Source organism: Drosophila albomicans, chromosome X (assembly GCF_009650485.2).
Source record: "Drosophila albomicans strain 15112-1751.03 chromosome X, ASM965048v2, whole genome shotgun sequence".
NCBI classification, from domain to species: domain Eukaryota; kingdom Metazoa; phylum Arthropoda; class Insecta; order Diptera; family Drosophilidae; genus Drosophila; species Drosophila albomicans.
Window position 1 is genome coordinate 17499265 of NC_047627.2, and position 21748 is coordinate 17521012.

The 21748-nt window shown below is 38.8% G+C and overlaps 3 protein-coding genes across 5 annotated transcripts in view; all 3 read left to right on the forward strand.

Annotated features, from left to right (window-relative positions):
- LOC117578248 (palmitoyltransferase ZDHHC8) overlaps positions 1 to 19079 on the forward strand; it is a 34817-nt gene extending 15738 nt beyond the window's left edge. Inside the window, exons 2-10 of one of the 3 annotated variants that reach the window (XM_034263668.2) lie at positions 3506 to 3624; positions 3688 to 3845; positions 3923 to 4095; positions 4918 to 5112; positions 5193 to 5499; positions 8247 to 8542; positions 8655 to 8891; positions 14044 to 14276; positions 15347 to 19079. In XM_034263668.2, the coding sequence (XP_034119559.1) occupies positions 3506 to 3624; positions 3688 to 3845; positions 3923 to 4095; positions 4918 to 5112; positions 5193 to 5499; positions 8247 to 8542; positions 8655 to 8891; positions 14044 to 14276; positions 15347 to 16452 (2824 nt within the window). In that variant the 3' untranslated portion in view covers positions 16453 to 19079. Of the gene's footprint in view, positions 1 to 3505; positions 3625 to 3687; positions 3846 to 3922; positions 4096 to 4917; positions 5113 to 5192; positions 5500 to 8246; positions 8543 to 8654; positions 8892 to 10940; positions 11149 to 14043; positions 14277 to 15346 lie in introns of those variants that run through there. The other 2 variants (XM_034263669.2, XM_052008661.1) reach the window with 2 other exon arrangements.
- Positions 11563 to 13237, forward strand: LOC117578250 (transcription factor mef2A). The gene has a single exon (XM_034263671.2). The coding sequence runs from the start codon at positions 11788 to 11790 to the stop codon at positions 13060 to 13062; it is 1275 nt and encodes a 424-aa protein (XP_034119562.1). The 5' UTR covers positions 11563 to 11787; the 3' UTR covers positions 13063 to 13237.
- A 1555-nt stretch (positions 19080 to 20634) lies between the features above and the next one.
- Positions 20635 to 21368, forward strand: LOC117577032 (uncharacterized). Its single transcript, XM_034262183.2, has one exon. It carries the CDS (start codon positions 20646 to 20648, stop codon positions 21249 to 21251), a length of 606 nt encoding a protein of 201 aa, XP_034118074.1. The 5' UTR covers positions 20635 to 20645; the 3' UTR covers positions 21252 to 21368.
- Positions 21369 to 21748: the final 380 nt, after the last annotated feature.

Here is a 21748-nt window from a genome sequence, read left to right on the forward strand (position 1 = left end):
ACGCGATGGCGATGACTAATGCCCCCAACTCTCTGTCATGCTGCGATAGTTGAGGATATTTTTGTATTCGTTGTATGCTCATGTGTCTGTGTGCGTGTGTGCGTAAGCTTTTCATTGCCCCAAAACATACTGGCAGAGAGACAAAGTGACGACATTAAGTGAGACAACATCATCAGTTTGAAATTGAGTTGAATATATAGAATGCAACTAAAACTGTTCTGACTTTTGATTTGATTGTATCAAAAGTCGTTTATTTTTACCTGCCTCAATTTCAATTTAATTATAAGCCATTAAACGAATAACTCAATTAACTCATTTCAATTAATTGCACATTGCAAATATCATAAAGAGATACAGAGGTCAACGACGTCATAAGCAGATAGAATCGACGACTTTTTCTGGCATGCCTATTGGCCATGAATTGTGACTTGAACACACACAGCGCATAATCCATCGGCGTCGACTGCCTGCCACCCACGTCTCTGTTTTTGTTTCTATCTGTGGCTGTGTCTGTGTCTGTCCTTGGCCTGCCCTCACCCACACACTTGCTGCTTCGTCCAATGCAACGCAATGCACATTACATAAGAATTCAATTTCCTGCAGCTGAAATCCAGACTCGAGACAACTACAAACAACAACAGCAGAACAGCAGAAGAGCAGCAGTAGCAGCTACCAGTTGAAAGGTTGCTTAATGCACTGGAAATGCTCTTCCCAAAAGTCAGAAGCGTTTCGTTTCAGTCAGTCGCTCAGTCTATCAGTTAGTCAGTTCCCCTGCTGCGTTTGCATGCTCGTCAAGCGCCATTTTCAGGTGGCAGCTAGCGAGTCAGCAAAAGCAACAGGTGGCCACAGTACTTTGCATTTAATGTTGTGCCATCAAAATGCACTATTCAAATATATATGGACATATTAAAATTCCTATTTAAATATGTAATGCAGTCTGTCTGCTTCCGCTTAACTTCCAGCAAAAAACAATTAATATTTTAGCATTTGGCATTTTATCAATTATTTTCATGAGAGACTTCAAAGAATTCATGTCATGTTAAATACTTAAGAATTGCATGCATAATTTGTTAAATAATAAGTACCTTCAAAGGCTTTTGAGCAAAAATAGAATTAAAATGCCATAAATTTGATATAGAGTATGGTAAAATGCCTGTTCTCTTGTTGCCTGTCACTCTGCGCTCTTCTTCTCTCTTGGCTTTTCTCTGTTTATTTTTCAATAAACGGGTCGGGTTTTTGCTTGTCGGGTTGTCGGGTTGTCAGGTTGTCGTTGCCAAGAGTTCCCTTGCAATTTGTTTCAATTTGATGGCCAACATTAATTGATGGATGTATGTGTCCCTGTCGAGCATCACTTGTGTCTTGTTCTCGTTCCATGTTTGGTTCCCTCTTTTTCCAGCTCACTTATTTGATGTGCACTTCGTTGTTGATTTTACTCTGCGTTTGTGTGTGTTCTACCTATGCAAAGTAAGCCAGAGTCTCTCCTCTGTGAGTCAGTCAGTCAGTGGGATACCTGCAGCATAGGCCAACACACTCACCAGTGAAATCCTTAAGCAAACACCAAAGACAGAGTCAGAGCCAGGCATCAAATTCCATATCCTCTTCTTGTCGATGTCTCCTGTTTTTTTTTTTTTTTTTTTTTTTTTTTTTTTTTTTTTTTTTTTTGCTGTCTCATATCTTTTTATCATCTGCGTGTGCTCCACTTTCCTTGTTTTTTTTGTAATATGTACTTGTATTTCTATTTTATTAGAAAGAAGAGAAAATGCAAAAAATAAACTGAATGTCGCTTCCTACTTAAAGGCTCCAACTAAGCTCTGCCTTTTTTATTTTTGTTTGCCTCTCACTCACTCAACGGATTGCATTTTACGTGTGTCAGCATGTGGGAGGGCGCATTAAATGAATTGCTGCTGCTGCTGTGCTTGTCGTGGATTAAGACCACATCACAATAGCTAAGCCGCTTAATTATACAAACTTGATACGTCGGGATATGCAATCAGGAATTGCTCATCTCACGCATCAAATTCATTGCTTCCGCTAAGAAATTCCATAAAAATATTGTTTTGAATTGCAGTTGAATAAACTGACTCAAATATATCCATCGTCCATTTCACATTTAAATTGGCAACTTGACAGGCTTTTCACCTGGCATTAAAGTGCCACCTTTGCAGATGTCAATTTGCAAGTTTGGCAACTGCAGTGAAAACATTGGATTGACAATCTTAATTGTATTGTTTTTAAGTTTGCTAGCTAAAAGCAACTGACACTAACTAACTTTACAAAGCACCTTAATTACTGGAGTTTTCAATTTCGAATGAGCGACATTTGACATTTTTCTATTAGGTGTGACGCTTCATAAAGTCTAAACTAAATCACAGCTAAAAATAAACTTTCCTTCTTATAGGCAACTATTTGCAAATTAAATTTGGTTTTTAAGTACATCTCTACTTTTTGATTGTAAAGATAATTTAAAGTGTTTCTTCTGTGTTTTTATTAAATAAAGTTTACACTAAATCACAGCTAAATAAACTGTTTTCATTTTTATATTCGCAATCTATTTGAATATTAAATTTGATGTTTACGAGTAAGTTAAATGATTTTAAAGATAATTTAAAGTGTTTCATTTGGCTAATTATTTTTTACACCCGCTGACTATATGATATATTTTTACCTCTATGGTATATTTCGAATGCAGTACTTTATTGATATACCAAATATGGCATTTGATATATTTTTAGTATTTATGCGATATACCTCTATTGTATATTTTAAATTTAGTACTATATCAATATTCCAAATATAGCTATAATAAATTTTAGTATTTCTGCGGTATATTAAATTGACCTCTATGGTATATTTTAAATTTATTTATTTCAATATTCCAAATATATCCTTTGGTATGTTTTTAGTATATACGGTATATATATATAAATATACCAAATAATAGTATATTTAAAAATAATACCGAATTGTTTTGCTTTTATTCAAAATGGTAGCGCGTCGAGCACACTCAACTGTAGCTTTCTTACTTATTTTTAGTAATGCAATTTTGCTAGAAATTCCTTTTTAAAGTTTATTTCGAACTCGTGTCTGATGCAATTCAAAGCGTATTACTTACGTGTATACCTTATACCTTGGGCAACTCTCGACAGCATTGCCAGACAACAGGCTGTGATAGATTCTAGGCAGAGTTGGGTTTGGGTTAAGAGGATGCCAGCCAACATATGCATATGACTCTCTGTGTGTGTGGGAGTGTGTGAGAGAGAGAGAAAGCTCGGCTCGTCAAGCGTTTCCAGTTCAGTGGACTTTAAAGTGATTGTGTGACATTAGGAACGGGCCAAAAGGGTAAAACCGTGTACAAAAGCAGAGTGCATAACGAGGGGCTGGCTCTCTGCTCGGGTCAGACGAATTTTTGGCCAAAATGATTATGTAAATTATGCTCTTTTTTGTTGAACTACATATATGTATACTTGTGCTCTAATGATGCCTCTTTTTCTTGTTTGTGTTGCAGCTGCCAGTACTATGTGAAGACACATCCTTGGGTGCTGGCATATCAGGGCGTTATCACATTCTTTGTGCTGGCCAACTTTACGCTGGCCACATTCATGGATCCGGGCATTATACCCAAAGGTATGTAGCGTGCTAAATGGTATCCAGCGTCATCCGCACAGCCTAAACTTGACTGCATTCTAGCCTCGCCCGACGAAGACTGTGAAGAGGAGTTCCGTGCACCGCTCTACAAGAATGCCGAAATCAATGGCATCACCGTCAAAATGAAATGGTGTGTCACCTGTAAATTCTATCGCCCGCCCCGCTGCTCTCACTGCTCTGTCTGCAATCATTGCATCGAGGTAAGGACTTTAATTCCACCTTCAATTTTAATCCAACTAATTTCTCTCTATTGAAAATTGTATTGTTTGTTTTGCAGACATTTGATCATCACTGTCCGTGGGTGAACAATTGCATTGGGAGACGCAACTATAGATTCTTTTTCTTCTTCCTCGTCTCACTCTCCATCCATATGCTAAGCATATTCTCGCTATGCCTCTTCTATGTGCTCAAAATCATGCCAAGCATCAAACAGACGGCGCCCATTGTCGCGTATCCTTTTTACAAAAACAAATCAAGAATATTCACAACACTAATCACTAATCATTTAAAACTGTAGGGAAAGGAAAACCAATCTTATTTATCTGTTATTTAATGATCCAATTCTTTGTGATAGTAGTAATAGATAGAGTTAGTGTATTGCATAAAGATATATAACAGAATTTTGCATTTAATTCATCTTTTTATAAAATCTTAACTTACATACTTCATCAGTCAAAAGCTAAATTTTTAGGCCTCTAAAAAAACGATGCTTTAGCTTTATTTGAAAGTAAATTTATGACATTTTTAATGTAAGCAAACTAACACTGATTGTGACAGTTTATTTTAGTTAGTCAAAAGCGTTTGATATTGAAATATTTTGTGGAATTTATTCGTTGATTGCTTGTTTTAATTCATTAATTTATAGGAACTTGACTAGCACATTTGTTGTAATTCAAATGTTAAAACTTTATGAAAAGTGTTACTTGAATTCGTTGTTTTCCAATTCCCTTTTTATGAATGCGCAGTTTTGCATACTTCGCTCGCGACTAAAACTATTACGAAAAAGCTCATTTAAAATGCTCTTAGATCGCACTGTTTACTGCAGCTCATGCTAAACGAAGCGTTTGCAGCATAAACCATGAGGTTTTATGTGTTTATAACGTATTCAATTGCAGGACTTTAAAGTGATTAGAATATATTTAGTTGCATTGCTGTTAATTTGAAAGTGAAAGCAACTGAAAGGTTAACTAACAAGCATAGAGCATAAGCTCACAACTCTTTCCAACAAATTGGTTGTACTTAACTCTAGCGAATCTTCTTGGACCGCCACAGTATGATACTGATGGGCCTTGTCACAGTGCTGGCAATACCAATATTTGGCCTTACGGGCTTCCATATGGTGCTGGTGTCGCGGGGTCGCACCACAAACGAGCAGGTGACGGGCAAATTCAAGGGCGGCTACAATCCATTCTCACGTGGCTGTTGGCACAACTGTTGCTACACGCAGTTTGGACCCCAGTATCCAAGGTATTATTATTATTCGTATTATCGCGTTATTAAATTGAGTTTAATTAATGTTCCTTTTTTGATTGAATGAATGTAAACAGTTTGCTGAAGCCAAAGAAGTATGCATCGAGGAGATCACAGACACAGAATCAAGCGATAAGCACTATTTGCAACGATCGGACCAATCAACAGACCAACTCCGGCAGCGGCAGCGGAGCAGGAGCCGGCGGCAATGGCAGCACGGCCGGCGTAGGCGTTGGCAGCGGCATGCGCGGCACTTCGGTACAATATTCACCCCGCTCCTTCTATGATACGAGTCGGGAGAAGCGTGGAATTCAGGTAAAGACTTATATGGCCGAGGGCAATGGTTATAATCAGCGGTCGGGCAGCACAACGCTTTATAGTAAGGTGGGTAACATTTTGCAAACCAAAACGAAACATTGCAGAAATTGCTATGCAAATTAAATTCTATATACAAATTAAAAGAACAAAACAAATTGAACTCTATATAACATTTGTATCTACTCTGTCTTATCACAACTATTCGTGTAACTGCATCTGTAAATGTAACTGCATCTGCATCTGTAACTTTAGTCGAGTGGTGACTGAAGCAAAAAACAAATTCGAAACTGCTGTCGCCACTTGTTGCCTTTAAAAACCTCATATTTCAATTTGTATTTAATTGTTTATCGTTATTATTATTATGATTATTATGTTTGTAACTGGTTTAAGTTTGTGTATGATATTTATTTTTATGTTGTTTGGCTGATTAATAACCCCGTTTGACATTACTGATCAGTCAGCTGCCAAAATGCTTTTGCTTTTAACTTGTATTTTTAACTCCATAAAAAACATGAATGTATTCATAATTGTACATGCATGTAAACTAAATCCCCTTTCCATCTCCTTCTGCCTACCCCCCGAACTGTATATTTAACGCACAGTCATGTAACTCGGCTTGATATCAAAAACTCTGGCTCTCTCTCTCTCTCTCCCTCTCTCTGTCTTATATCCTTGCCAAATTGCAAGTTTTGCTGCATTTTGCCAAATCAATTTATGTTTCCGTAATGCTTTCTACCTTTTTGTGCCGTGCTCGATGTCCGCGACCGACCGACAAAATTGTGACAAATATAATATGTAGTGTAGTGGTTATTACCCAATAGGCCATGCTCTGGTTTACCCTCCAAATAGTGGCACACACACACACACTCATCACACGACACAGTTATAAAATGAAATGCACATTCTCATTCTATTTCATTCTATCGCCATAGCTGCTGATTTATTTCTACTCTCATTCTGTCTCTCTCTCTCTCCCTCTCTTTTGCTATCTATCTTTGCCCCTCTAATATCCTGACTTTGGTATATTTATCTACTGAGTATGCACTTGTGTAGTTTGCTGTATTAACTTTGTCACGCCCCGCAGCGTAGAGAATATTCTTCTATATTCTAGAATTCTAAATGTCCGCTTGTCTGTTTTGTATTGAAAAGAATTCCAAGATTATTTAGAAAGACTTCTTCTAGATGTGTTGCCCATTATATATATATTTGTTATATGTAAAGTAATATTATAAAGTAGGGTTTTCGAAAACATATTTCAATATAAATATTGTTCAAATTGTGCACTATAAGTTGCTGCAAAATACATTTTATTGTTGTTAGCTTATTCATAGCTATGGTCAGCTTTTAAATACTTCTGATTGTGTTTTAATATAAATAAAATCAAACAGAAATACTTCAGACAAAATATGTGCAATTGATTTTCATTTTTATGCATTCGAAACGAAAATATCGAATATTTGTATATAGCATTGAGTTCTCAAGAGTTATGACCATAGCTATGAATAGATTTTGAATATTAACCCTGCATTTTATTAAAGCTTCGTCCGGCCGCAAAATGTTTTTTTTTTGTTTTGAATGTATAGCAGACTATATATACAAATACACACATATAATTTAATTTCAATTGAGTTTATTGCGATGCTTTGACAAAAATAAACACGCTTCCTTTTTTTTATCTACTATTCGTTGGTGCATTACTAAGGCCCACTTTGTTGTTTCGTTTTGATTTGCTTAGTTTGATTTTAAAGTTGATTTGATTTGATTTGATTTTGAGTTTCACAGTATTTTGAATTGAATTCGAATTTGAATTTGCATGCACGCGGTAAAGAGTTGTGTTAAGTTTGTTGTTTGGGTTAAAGCTTTTTGCCTAATTGTTAATCGGCTCGTTTGTTTCATTGGATTCGTGCTGTATATTTACTCGCAGACTGTTGTGAATCTAATGCAAAAAAAAAACAAAAAACAAATTAAATATAGTCAAGTAGCATTTGCAAAAGAAAACATTTTAAGAATTGGTCCAAAAACAAAACTCTACACTTTCTGCAAGCACCGAAAAAGGTAAAAAAAAAAAAGAATTCAAAAAAGAAAATGAACAACATATATATTTATATATAATTGTATTTTGTAATTCTATGATTTTATTTTCTAAACTGATTATTCATATTGATTGATAATGATTGACCTAGTGATTGACTTGATTTTTCTACTCGCTTTTCCTCTCTCTCATCACAAATCAAATTATGCTCTCTCTCTCTCTCTCTCTGTCTTTGTGAAACACTTTCTCTACCTTTCTCTGTCTGTCAGACTTCTTTATCTTTGTCTTTACTCTCTTCTCTCTCTTTTAACAGCGATTACGCTGAGTATCTTCCAAGTTTCGTTAGAGAATTTCGTAGCTCTCTCTCTTCTGATTTATAGAGTCCTTTATGCAGTGCATTTGCACTTTTGATACAAGTTTCGTTTTTAGTTTTCACACACACACACACATACACTGTGCGTTACACATACTCTCTCTCTCTCTCTAGGGACGGGGCGGGGAGACAACCAAAGATTTGTAACAAAACGCATTCATTTGTCCAACAAAAAACAAAAACAATAATGAAAAACACAATTTTTCGTTTTCGTTTCGTTTCTCATTTGGTTTCAAGTACATTCCGAATCGATCAATCGTAACTACTCGTAATAAGGTTTATTGCGCACGTTTTTTTTTTATGTTTTGCCACGCCCATTTTGCCCCCTATTTTGGGGTACAACTCGCATTGACTAATTGTTGCCATCCAACAAAAATTGTGTGTTTCTTTTTCCGGTTTCCGGTTTAGCTGTCGCCGGGTCGCGAATGCTCGGACACGGATCTGGAGCCGCCGCAAGCGTCACAGAGTCAAGACTGCGAGCCGACGCCGCCGTTGCAGCGTCACAACTCGAGCAACTTTTACCTGCCGCAAGTGAGCGACACGACGCCCGGTGGCATCAACATGGCCAGCATGAACAACGGCAACATTGCCAGCGGTGCTGGTGCACCAAATTCATCCACACAACCAGGCGGTGGCGGTGGTGGCGACTCGCCTCGCCATCTACGCATGTATCATCCTCGACACAGTCCGCACGCAAGGCCCAGGTGAGTGAGTGTGCACACACACACACACACACACACAAACACACAAATTGTGGGCAAATTTGTCCGCAGCCACACAAGCAAACACTAACGTAATGTCATTTGTTTTGTACAGGGGACTGGATCCACAGCGAGGCTACACGAGTGACGCACTCTCGCCGGACCATCCGGGTGCCGGGTATGTGGTCAACGGTGGTCAGGTTGGCGGCGTCGTTCAGGGTCAGGTAGCACAAAGTCAGCGTGGCAGCGGCGGTGTCGGTGGCGGCAATACCACTGCCACGCCCACCATGCAACAACGAATCAAGCCACTGGGCGTGGCCACGCCACTTGTGATGGCAAGTCCAGTGAGAAGGTAAGTCGCAAGTAACTCCAAAGTTCACACTTTTGAGTCGCCTTCGCCTCCGCCGTCGCCTTCAAATTCTTTATCTTCCACCCTAGCTATTATACTACATTTTTGCTCTGCTTATTCGATCAATTGCGCTTACAATTTTTTTGTCGATTGTCCAACAAATGCATCAACACACATCTCCTCTCCTTTCTCTCTCTCCTCTGCTTACATTTTTACCACATTTTCCAATTTCGAATTTCGTATTTTTTGTGCTCAGGCTGTAAGTACTTTCTGTTTGTCTCTCCCTCTCTCTCTCTCCCTCTCGTCTAATTAATAGTAGTTCCTCTGCCTTCGCCTCGCCTCCGCTTTCGCCCATAAAAGCTGCTGCTCAATTGCTCTGTGTCCATGTTGTCATTGTGTGTAAATTGCCTTAGTATAATTTGATTGTTGCAGCCAAATCCTTCCTCGTTCCGCTTCTCTTCTGGCAAGCAAAAATTTTGACCTGACATTTCAGACATTTACATATCGATTTCTTTAAATAGTAGACAAATCAAAAGTTTCGATTAGAATGCTACAAATTGATGACCACAACAATTTGAATTTGAATTTGAAATGCTTTTCTTGCTTAATTTGTCAATATTATTAAGTTGACGACACTTGACGATGATTTGCTATAATTTCCATTAAATTAAGCCACGAAGCAGTTTTTAATTAAATTTTCTTGCCTGTTTATGTTGTGTAGGTTGCTATGACGAGCAATTAATGAATTACCTCTCATAGGCAAACATAGTCAGTGCTCAATAAAATCAGCCATGAAAGTTTCCGCCTTTTTTGAAGCAATTTGAACAGAGCTAAATTATTTGCGATAATTGATTGATTTATTTTAGTTGTCAAATAGTTGATGAATATAAAAACGAAAGTAATAAAAATGTCAACTTCTGAAAATGAATTCAATGCGTTAGTTAATTTAATGAAATTGAATTAAATCAATAGCAGATAATTTGAAATGTATAATAAGACTTTGTTAGATGTTTCCATGAAGTTGTCAAACATTTTACTCAGTACTTAATAGAAGAAATGTATTGCATTGCCACAAATTTTAAAATGACCGCTCTTAGAAACCTTCATGTGCCTATATTTGACACGAAAATCATGGCCACCACACCACTGAAACTCAATTATTAAAGGGAACAGATGAAATCAGATCCATTGTCTATTTCTATGGCCACATATTATTCCAACTTGGTTTCAATTATTTTTGTATTTTTAATTTCATTTGCAGTCCTCCGACTCCACAATTTAAATTAATGTTATTTCTCTTCACAAGACTTGCACGCTTTTTTTTTAATTTTTAAAAATTATTATTAGCAAATTGTAAATAATTTGAAGAGTAGGCAACTCGATTTCTTTTACTGATAGATATTGCATATATATAGATCGTATATGATATATACAAATAAAAAGTTTTTGAATAAAACTAAAAGAAATTACATACCATATTAATTTGCTCGCATACTGAAATGAAGCACATTGTAAATGCACATTAAACAAGTTTCATGAAGCTGAAAATAAATATATAAATTTCACTTTTGAATCAAGTGCTCTTCTCGGCTTTAGTCTATTTCGAACCCATTGTATTCTGAGTGCATCTGTCCTGTAGTTGTGTTGTTGTTGTTGTTACTGCTGTTCATATTCGTTAATCATCATGTATTCTGGATGCATTCACTGCATGACATCGAGTGAGTTGGCAATAGAGACAGAGTTGACAGGTCGTCGAACTCCTCTTCAGTGCTTTTCATTTAAATTACACTTGAATAAAGTAGATAGATCTTTCTGTCTCTCTTTCGCTCGCTCGTTCGCTCTTTCTCATTCATTCGCAGGCTCGCACCCTCTCTCTTTCGCTCTCGCTCATTTATGTGTATATTGTATTTTGCACACACTGCTTTTTCCCCATAATTTGTTTACCACACTTTTTAATCTAATTATTTTTCAACTTTTCTTTTTTCGTTTTCTTTGTAATTATGTATTTCTTTCTTTTTTTTTTTGTTGAATATATATTCCTTCTTGATGTAGTCAATACTCAAACTCTGAGAACAGTACTAATTCCTAGGCTTAGCTTACTATATAAAACAATAAATGAAAAATAAAAAACAAAAAAAATATTGAATAAAAAAGTACAATACGAATTACGAAAAAAGTCTAATCAAATAAAGCAAGAAGAAAACAAAATTAGCAAATAGGCGAAATGTGACGAATATGAATAAAGATACTGATGTACATATGTGATGTATGTGATGTAATATGTAATGTATGTAGGACAGATAACAAACATATAATATATATATAGCTATATAGCCTCTCAGCCTCACAGCTTTCATTCGATTGGAGGTGAGTGTATTTTTTTGCATTTAAAAACTGAATTTTGATTGTTGATTTGTTGATTGTTTTGGTGCCGCAGTTTTCCCATTCTATATATATAATACGATATCGTCTCAAATACAATAATCAGCAGGCTTTGTTCATTTATTCAGGGGATCTGGCTAAACCCACAAAAAAACAAAATAAAAAAAAAAAACCAAAACTAAGCTCATTCCATTCGACTCAACATAGACGCGAAAGTCATAGCTCTCAATTCATTTTCGTCAGATCTAGTAAATAATTTCAATACTCAAAAATAATCCAAACAACCTTAAAACAAAAAAAAAAATTCTGTCAAACAATATAACAGAAAATTTATTGTATTAGTTGTATCAACTTGTGTATTCTCTCTTCACTTTTTCGTTTTTTTTTTCTTTTTAATTATAAATTCGTTTTGGCACACACACATACACACACACCAACACACTCACTCTTACATTGCAGTCAGTCGTTAGAGGTTTATTGAGAGTAAATAAATTTGGGGTAACAACAAAAGAGTGAGATGAATAACAAGAAGATGACTGCGCAACGCGTGCATTCACTGGGCCTGATGGACAAGACGCTGCCACTGACGGTTGCAACGCCGCCTCAGTTGCGACATCGACGCCACTTTCATTTCAATGGCATGCACTTTGCGGCGAATCCATTGGCGTTGCACTTGGCGCGTGGCATCCAAGATGATGCTGGCGACACGAGACGATGGCCCAAGGCATACCATAACAACAACAACAACAATAAATCAACAGTGCAACAGCAGCAGTCGGAGCAGCAGCTAAGTGGCAATGACAACGGGCACAACCGGTCACAAAATTGGTGCGATGATGACAATAAATGGCTGAACTATGGCCACAACTACGGCAATGATTGCTATCGACAAAATGACTACGACAAGGCTGGCGGCGGCGAAGATTTCTACGGCGGCGACACAAATAATGATTACCATGATCATGACCATGACCATGACAATCAGCGTGTGCAACAAGTGATGGGCAAGGGCAGCAGACAGCAGCTGGTCGAACAGGATTATGCGAACTATAAATCGAACTCGAACTGCAATTGCAATTCAATCTCGAGCAACTCGAACAGCAATTTCGAAACGAACTCCAACTCGAACTTGCAACATCAGCAACATCAGCAGCAGCCGCAGGTGGCGGATATTTATCACAACTATGGCTATCAGCAGCAAAAGGATTACGAGCAAGACAGAGACTGGAAGCAGGAAACTGAACGGGAGCGAGAACGTGATCGTGAACGTGAACGTGATCGTGAATGCGAACGAGAGCAGCGACCGCGTCTTTATAATAGAGCTGCCTTTCGACCCTTTGGTCAGCAGCATCAGCAGCTGCTGCGTATGGCAGGCGGCTTTCGAGCCGCTGCACTCGCAGCCGCAACTGGAAATGGTAATGGAAACGGAATCGGAATCGGAGCTGATCAGCCCCAAATGGATTACATTACGTTGACCGGCTTTCTGCTTGGCTATCTCACATCGAATGTGCTATTCTTTCTATGCTGGTACTTTAGCTGGCTGAAGGGTCAGGTGATGCGTATGCGCAAGCATTTTCTCGGCCAATCCAATCTATGGGAGTTCTTTGACTTTGAGGACACCACACGCTATTCGATGCAAACGAAACTCTTGCTCGCCCCCATCATACTCGTCTGCAGCATATTGTACTGTGTGGTCAATGTGCTGCATCTGCTGATCAAACTTGTGCGCGCCGATGTCCCGCGCACCGTTGTCGACCTCGTGCAGCGCATCGCCAAAAGTCACTGGCCCTAAGACCAGATGAATGAACGTGGATCCCTGACTCACTGCTGAGACAAAGGCGCTGGCATAAAAGCACCCGCAGGCTAAGGCACTAAGAGGAATTTCGGAACACGCAGGCGCAATCAGACAAACTTCATCTTCGAACACACACTTATTTGATAATAAATTGATCTAGTTAACGTGTAAATGCACAAATGTTCGCACTTTGTTGTCTTCAATAACCTAAACGATTGTGTTACAAGTAAATACGAAGTTTAGGTGGGGTTAGGGATCATGAGGAGGGAAAACAAAAGCGAACGAAGCAGCTGAAAGTGTTTGGGGAACTACAACCCAAGATGGAGCTTCGATACTTCAACAAAAGAAAGAAAGGAATGTGAGAGGAATTCTAGACAAGAAGATAGGACTTGGAACAGCGATCGGAATTAGGAAAAGACACAAGAAAATCAGGAAAGGAACTTAATTGATGTTTATTTTATTACGGAACCGGACATATTAGATTGGGTAAAGAGACATGGGATTGAAACTGAGGACAGATGGAAATCCGCGACTTCAGTACAAGGAAATAAAACAGGAACAAAACTCACTTAACCATTCTTAACATACTCACCCGATAACAAATTGATCAACTTAACATGTGAATGCCCTGCAGCTGTTCTCTGTGTGCGTGTGTGTGTGTGTGTGTGTGCGTTGTCTCTAATATCCTAACCGGGAGCAGGAATTGTAGCCTAACCCATTTTGCCATAACTCCTCTCACACACTGTTTTTATATCTCTTATCTTTGTCTGTGTCTCTCTGTGTGTTTGGTGTGTTGTGTGTCGTTGAGTTCTAACATCTAACTGCTGCCAAAATGCTGCGCCTCTAACTGAACTCTCAACCACAAACACTCCACTCATCGCTCTCTCTCTCTCTCTCTTTCTATCTATCTTTCTCACTCTTCTTATTTTAATCTCTGTTTGCAACGCAACTAATTCATGATATTCGTGTGCCCCACAGATCCAATCCAGGCACGCCGACGCAGCCGCGACGTCCCGACTTCATTGGCCTCAATGCGCAGGCTGCCCAACAGCAGCAGCAGCAACAAGCGGCAGCGGCGGCCGCAGCTTACTATGAGTACACGAGTGGGTTGCCGCCACAGCATCCGCAGGCGCCGAGCATTCAGCAGCAGCAGCAACTGTTGCTGCAGCAGCAGCGAGTCATGCTGCAGCATCAGCAGCAGCAACAGCAAGGTAAGTTTACATATTGCTAGTTCACAGTTGTCGCATTGAAATGCATTTTTTTGTACCAAATATTGTCAAACTAATAACAATTATATTTGACTAGTAATTTATGAGTTTGTGTATCAAAGCAAAACTCAATTCTTGGACAGAAATACAAAATTGCATAAGAGTAAAATAGGAAAGGAAACTGCTTTTAACTTCGTCATTCTTAGGCAACAAAACAACTGATATTAGAGCTAAAATATTAAATAAATTATTTGATAGCTATCATACAAAATTGAATATGAAATACAGTATATTTAAAAGCTAATAGTATTAAATTGAGAAAATGTAGGAAACTGCTTTTAACTTATTCATTCTTAGGCAACAAAGCAAGCCTGCTTTTATAGCTAGCATGGAAAATCAATTCATATTTAATAACCATTCATACAAAATATACGTATACATTGTGGTATATATCTATATATATTCAGTATTATTTAAAATTGATAATCAAATTTATGAATTACCTTATAATTTAATTACATTCTTCTATGTGCATCATAACGAGCTTAATTGTCTCAGTTTCTGTGACACAAACTACTGGAAATTCAATAAGCTTAATTAAATAAAGTAACATTTTATTGTATAAATTAAGCATTTAAAGTTGTTGCACCTCAGTTGTGATAATGAATAAAATATAGTTAATGGGAAGACAGAGTAAATTTCGAATGTAACAAGTAAGAAAGATACAGTCGCGCTCGACTGTAAGATACGTATTTTTAATAAAAGTACGGTATAAATTTTAAAAAATATCAAGTTCAAATATCCCTAAAATATAGATTATACAGATTCTCAGTCAAAAAAGCAACTAAGACTCGTAGTAATGAGGAGTAGCGGGTATAAAGCAAAATTATTAAATGCAATTACTTTGTGAAGCTTTGATTCAGTGAATAAAATATTTATGATAAACGAGTTAATTGTTGATTTAAGGTAGTACCAAATTGTAATGTAAAAATGCAGCAAATGCGGCAAACGTGTTTTAGCAGTTCTTTCTTTTTATTATTGATCAACGCTAACGGCTCTTTTGTCCATTGTAGCATTGCAACAGCAGCAACAATCGTTGGCCCAAGCGGCCTACGGCGGCAGTCCGCAGCGTCGCTTCCTCTCCGAAGGCGAACTGGTTCGTCAGGGCACCGGCGGCAACGAGTTGTCGTATGCACGCTCCAACAATACGGTGGATAATATACGCGAGCTAGCTGGCAGTCCGCAGCGCGGCGTCTACATGTGGAAGGACACGTCGCCCGGCTTCAGTACGGCACCTGGTGGGAATGTTGGTGGCGTGCCAGCCTCGGTGAGCATGGCCAGTAGTGCGGGCACACTGCCAAACAGCAGCAGCATCTCGGCGGCCGGTGCGCTTCAGCATGGCCAGTATATCACCGCCGGCGCCGGTGGCCATCCACTAATCATGACGCATTCGCGTCTGCAGGACTATGCCAATCAACAGCAACATCAACAGCAGCAGCAGCAGCACCAGCACCAACAACAGGCTGCCGTTGCAGCTGCCGCCGCTGCAGCAGCAGCAGCCGCTTCATATCATCGCTCGAATCCCACAAGTCCCACAACCATGCCACAGACATCTGCTGCCCAAACCTATATCTTACGCTATGGCGGCGGCGCCACTGGCGCTTCGGGCAGCAGCGGCAGCATTGCCAATGTCGCTGCGTCCAACAACAATGCCGGCAACAGCAATGTCAACACTAGTGGCGGGTATCAGCCACAGCTGCGTGGCGGCGTTGCTGTCTTTCCACCCAATCCGATGGGCGGTGTGAGTGTGAGCAGCGCAGCGGGCGCATTGCAACCGCAGCCATCGCCGCAAATCAAACGCAAGCAGACGCCAACGCGACCCATGAGCTTTGTGCGCGCCCTCGAGATGACGGACTCGATGGAGATGCAATCGCTGGAGCAACAGCAGCAGCAACAGGTCGCTGCCGCAGCGGCCGCGGCTGCGAATATGGCACGCAACAATGGCGGATTGCCGAGCGGCGTGGTGCCCACGAGTCTGGCCCAACAGAATGCAGCGGCTGCCGCAGCGGCGGCGGCAGTTGGACGCAGTGCAGCGGCGGCGGCAGCGGCACAGAATGCGGCGAGCGGCACACCGGATCGTGCCAGCATCTATGATATGAACTATGAGATCTCTGTATAACCCGTGGTTGTGCCCGTCGTCATAATGCCACCCGCCTCAGCAGCAGCCGCAGCCGCCGCTGCAGCAGCAGTACCGGCAACGTCGACGGCCGCCTTCTACGCCCAACAGCAGCAGCACCAACAGCAGCAGCAAGTTCACTACACAACTGATGTCGTGGAGCCGGCGGCGTACGCTTCGGTGCCGGTGCCCATGCCCATGCCCTTGCCAATGGTGAGCAGCGGCAAGCAGAGCAATGGCATCAATCAGAGTCACCTCAACATCAGCAGCAACAGCAGCAGCAGCAAGATGCCAAACAAGCGCAAGTTCTCCACGTTCTTCTGAAGCAGAGTCACCCAAGCCCGAACCCAAACCCAAGCCCAAGTTTTGTATATAGTAATTCCCTCGATTAAGTTAATTTAACTATCGCATGCGCATTTGCTTATCTTGGGCGCGTTGTTGTTTATTATTTTATTTCTAATTTTATTTAAATTCAATTATTTTATTTTAACTTTTTTTTTTATAAATTTAATTTAGTTGCATACTTTTAATGATGATTACAAATAGCAGAGATTTTTTTTATTTAAATTTGATAATGCGAGAGAAACGAAACGAAAACAGTTTTAGAAATAGCCAACGAGAAGGTGAAAGGAATAGAAAAGAAGAGAAATGAACTGAACGAAACGGAACGGAACGAGAACGTTTATTTTGTACACGCTTTTAGTCTTTTTTACTGCATTAGACACGGGAAACTCGATGTGCTTTTATATTGTCAATATATAAATAATTATGGTAACAAATCTAATTACGAACTAAGTTAGACTCAACAAAGAAAACAACAAACCCACAATCGAGCAAATGTAATGTACATGTAACCTAATCAAATTGTACACGAAACTATGTATCAATATATATAGCGTATATATATACACACACACACACACCCACACATATATATACATGGTATTATATATATATATATATAAATTTATATTGCATCTAACGACTTGCGATTGCGGCTCGAGTTGGTGCTAACAATATTTGACAGCAAGTCGTGATTTGTTTCACAACGTTCTTTTCGTTTTTTTGTTGAATTCTTTTCTTGTTTTTTGGCTTTTGTGTCGTCGTCCGTCTCTAATATCGTCCACACACACTTCTTAACTTGTATGTATTTGTACATAAGTCGTATGTATATTTATGTATTTATGTAACGTATGTCTAATGTATATGTGTAACCATGTATTATGTTAAGGCCCAACCTGTTTCAGCCCAGCATTTAGCCAGACAGCCAGCTAAAAAAAAAGAAGAAAAAAACAAAACAAAACGAAAAAAAAATGATAAGAAAAGATATGAAAAATCAAAAAACACTAAAGATATGTACTGTTGTAACACATGTGGCCCGTACTTATATCATTTAAAGAAATAATACTTTGTTTGTTGTTATGTTTTTAAGTCAGAACTAGGATTTATTTTATGCTCCACTCCATTTCGCTTTGTCTGGTCCTAAGAACCCAGTTTCCAATTTTTTTTTATTCTCATTTTCCCTCCAGTAGCTAATGTTAAAATATATTTGGGAAGGAGTCGCGAGAATGGTTGCGAGATTTTGTATTTTAGTTTGCAAAACAGATAAAACCAGTAGAAGAAAGATAAAGATGCAACAAATTCAATAGAATTAATGTTTGTAATAAAGCTAGCAAGATATTATGAATTCAACAAGTGTTGTTCACACGCACAAAGGACGCAGATTAAGAGAAGGGCCCAAGAGAAATAACAACAACAACAACCTAACAACCTACCATATATGTATGTATGTATAACAAAAAAGAATACCACAAGAGTATGTATGTTTGTGTATATCCAGCTCTGTATAATCCATGTGTACGTGTGCAACACAAAAAAAGAGAAAAGAAAGAAAGAAGTAATATTTAATAAAAAGAAACAAAGAGTAAACCAAGCGAAACGACGAGAATTAATAGGCGATTAGAAGATGAAGTATATGAAGTATTTATTGTAAGTGTTTTTTGCTAACAAATATGAATAATATTAATGAATTGAAATTGAAATTGAAGCGAACATTCAAATACTTATGCGAACGACATATATATACTATATGTATGTACATTTAAATATATATATATATATGCAATTGTAACTGAAAGCGAAACCGAAAACAAGCAAATTGTAACAAAAACAAAAAACATTGTTTTAGATTTTTATACCAAATTTAATTAATGTCCAATCATGTTGTTTAACCAATATACATATAACAAAAAACAAATTCTATATATATATGTATATATATTGATCCATATATATATATATGTATTTTCATTCAGTTATACAGTCAAATCGAGGATACTCAAAGAGTGTCTGCATAGAAGAAATGTCAACAGTTAGCAAATGATACAGATGAGAAAAAGAGAGAGAGAGAGAGAGAGAAGGAAGTAGAGGGTGAGAAAGAGAAAGCACAATTGCAACTATCACATTTGCGACTGTCACGCTCTCAATTGTTTTGTCATTGTTTTACCTTTTTTTTACATTTTTTTGTGTATACTGTGTGTACTTTGTAAATTATACAAGTAATTAAAATAATTAAATAACATAAACAGCAAGGCAATTAATATATAATAAAGATAATAATGAAAAACATACGTACTACTGGTCTTTTATTACAAATTCAACCACAGATTCCTGTAAGGATTTGTCCAAGTTAGGATCAATTTTAAAATGCGTAATTAATTTTTTGTAGCATACTTCAAGGATTCGCGTATTGAAAACGTCATTTTATTTTAGCTATAGCTCTTCAGGATCTGCACGGATTTCGAGAGGATGTGCATATTTGATGTCACAGTTGCCAACACTTTCGCTTGGCATTCAGGGATTTTCAGGATCCACTTCAAAAAAATGCTGAAACTTTTCTAAGGGGGTGGTATAGAAAAATAGTCAAAAATTCAAATTTTCCGCATTAACTTCGCCGTTTAAAGGACGAATTGGATATACTTTGGCAAATCTATAGATATTGACATCCACATTCAGAATATGCAACAAAATCCTTGGAAGTCCTTTAAACAGCTGAGAAAACAGGACTTTTTCGAAATCAAAAAACTTGTCATACCTTTAGAGTCCTTGACAGGATCAAGCTGAATCTAGTGTTAAACAATATAGATTTAACAGGACTACCAACTGACCAAATTTCATTCAAATCGTTTTATTACTTTCGAAGTTAGCGAGAATTTTCTGTTTTCAACGATTTTTCTATCGCCATGAAGACAAAATTTTAAAAGTGTTGGATTCTTAGATGATCCCATGTTTATTTGATGAAAATCAATAGATATCAATCACAGATATCGATAGTAACACGTGCCACAAATGATGGGAGAATATGGTCAAGTTAGGAGCGTTTTTCTCTCAAGTATCAAATTAAAAATTTTAAAAATACATATATTAAAGATATAATAGGATCGGATTAAAATACAAATGAAAATAAAATTGTTATTATATTCCAGACACATATGAAATCCCACTGCGCAGTTGAAGATAGTGAAGAAGACTTCCTCGTCATTTGTGTATCATTGAAGATCAATTAAGTGAAGCCACAATAACTGTTTAATTTGTTGCAAACAGCAAGAACAGATGTTTGCAACAGTTCGATGGAGTACAAAGAGATAATAAGCTGGAGTAGTTAATAGTTGAAACGTTTTAGTGTATGTTCAGTTGATTAAGTATTTGCATTTGAATGTCATTATGCTTAGCAAATATTAAAGTACTAAACATATTTCTCTATTTAATGTACATATCTATGAATCTGGTAGAAACTGAAAGTGTTAATTCCATTTAACGGCCATTAGTAATTACAAAAGATGCATTCTCCGAACACAGAGCTAAAGTTCCGGTTCTAGGGGTAGAAAAAAACCCCAAACTATGAGGTACTCCTAAATAAATTGACTTTGACATTGTAATTTCTGAGGCAATTTTTGTGTTGTACTTTGGGTTTAGTTGGGTTGCTCATTAAACAATTCACACGTTTCGGCCAGACACTTTCGCTGCTCAGAGATCAGAACAATACCTCGGCATTGTGTGCTGTCCCCCAGGGAATTGCCTATAAATACTCGCTGGCGGTCAACACAGTTCAACAGTGAAGCATCAGCAGTCAGTTGACCCACCACCAAACAAACCAAGTAACAAGAGTTCCATCTGGATAACAAGCAACAAGCAACATGAAGATCTATGGAATAACTTTGGCAGTCATTGCGATCGCAGCTCTGGCGACACCAAGTGAAGCCACCTTTGGCAAGCTGGGTCTGGTGCTGGGCGCTGGAACCACCGGAGCTGGTGGCTATGGCGGTGCCTATCCCTATGCTGGAGGTTATGGCGGTGGCTATAGCTATGGTGGTGGCTATGGATCGGGCTATGGCAACGAGAACGTAGTGAAGGTAATCAAGGTGTCGGTGGTGCCTGGAAGCGGCTACTCTGGTGGTTACTCTGGCGGCTATGGCGGTGGCTACAATGGTGGCTACGGTGGTGGCTATGGCGCTGGATATGGCGCTGGTTATGGCGGCTTCGTTGGTGCAGCTCCTGCCATTTCCACATCGGCTGTTGTCACGCCAGTTGTCACCTCGGTGGCCACGCCCGTCATCGCTGGCGGCGCCGGCGCTGTTGGTGTTGGAGCTGGCTATGGTTATGGCGGTCTGGCTGCTGGTGGCTTCGGTGGTGCCGCACTCCCGGCTAGCTATGGCTTTGGTGCTGGCTATGGCGCTGGAGGTGGCTTTGGACTTGGCTTTGGTGCGCCCGCAGCTCTGGGCGGTGGCGGCGGTTGGTGCTAGGCAGGCCAGACTGTACATTCCCTTATACTCAAGCAGCAGGCAAAAATTCTTCCTTCCTTTTTTTTTTGGTAATTTAAACGAAATGTAATACAAATAAATACAATTAAAATAAGCGCAAAAAAAATGTCCCCTATTAATTAAATATTGAATATTCTGCGAAACAAAATTTGCCAAGAATTTCAGGTTAAAAATAAGCATTCAAGTGTGATTAAATTGTGAGATCTTTCCTTGTTTACTTTGCGTACTTGTCGAGTGCAATTTCGTAATACTTGTCAAATTACCAAATACCAAAAAGCCAACACACACAGATTGTTGACCTTCAAAATTGGGAAGAAGACAGAGGTGAGACTTTTACTCTTCTTCTTCATCTTAGTTTTGGTTGGCGGGGGCGGCAGGTGAGAAATTGAAATTGAGAGTATTGCGAGAGTGTTGTGAACAGTCGTGTGCATGCACAGAGCAATGGCACTTTGTGGACACATTCACTTAGTTAAGCTCAC

What these genes read in the sequence shown, in the direction of transcription:
- LOC117578250 (XM_034263671.2), top strand. Translation starts at nt 11,788, where the DNA reads ATGAATAACAAGAAGATGACTGCGCAACGCGTGCATTCACTGGGCCTG.
- LOC117577032 (XM_034262183.2), top strand. Translation starts at nt 20,646, where the DNA reads ATGAAGATCTATGGAATAACTTTGGCAGTCATTGCGATCGCAGCTCTG.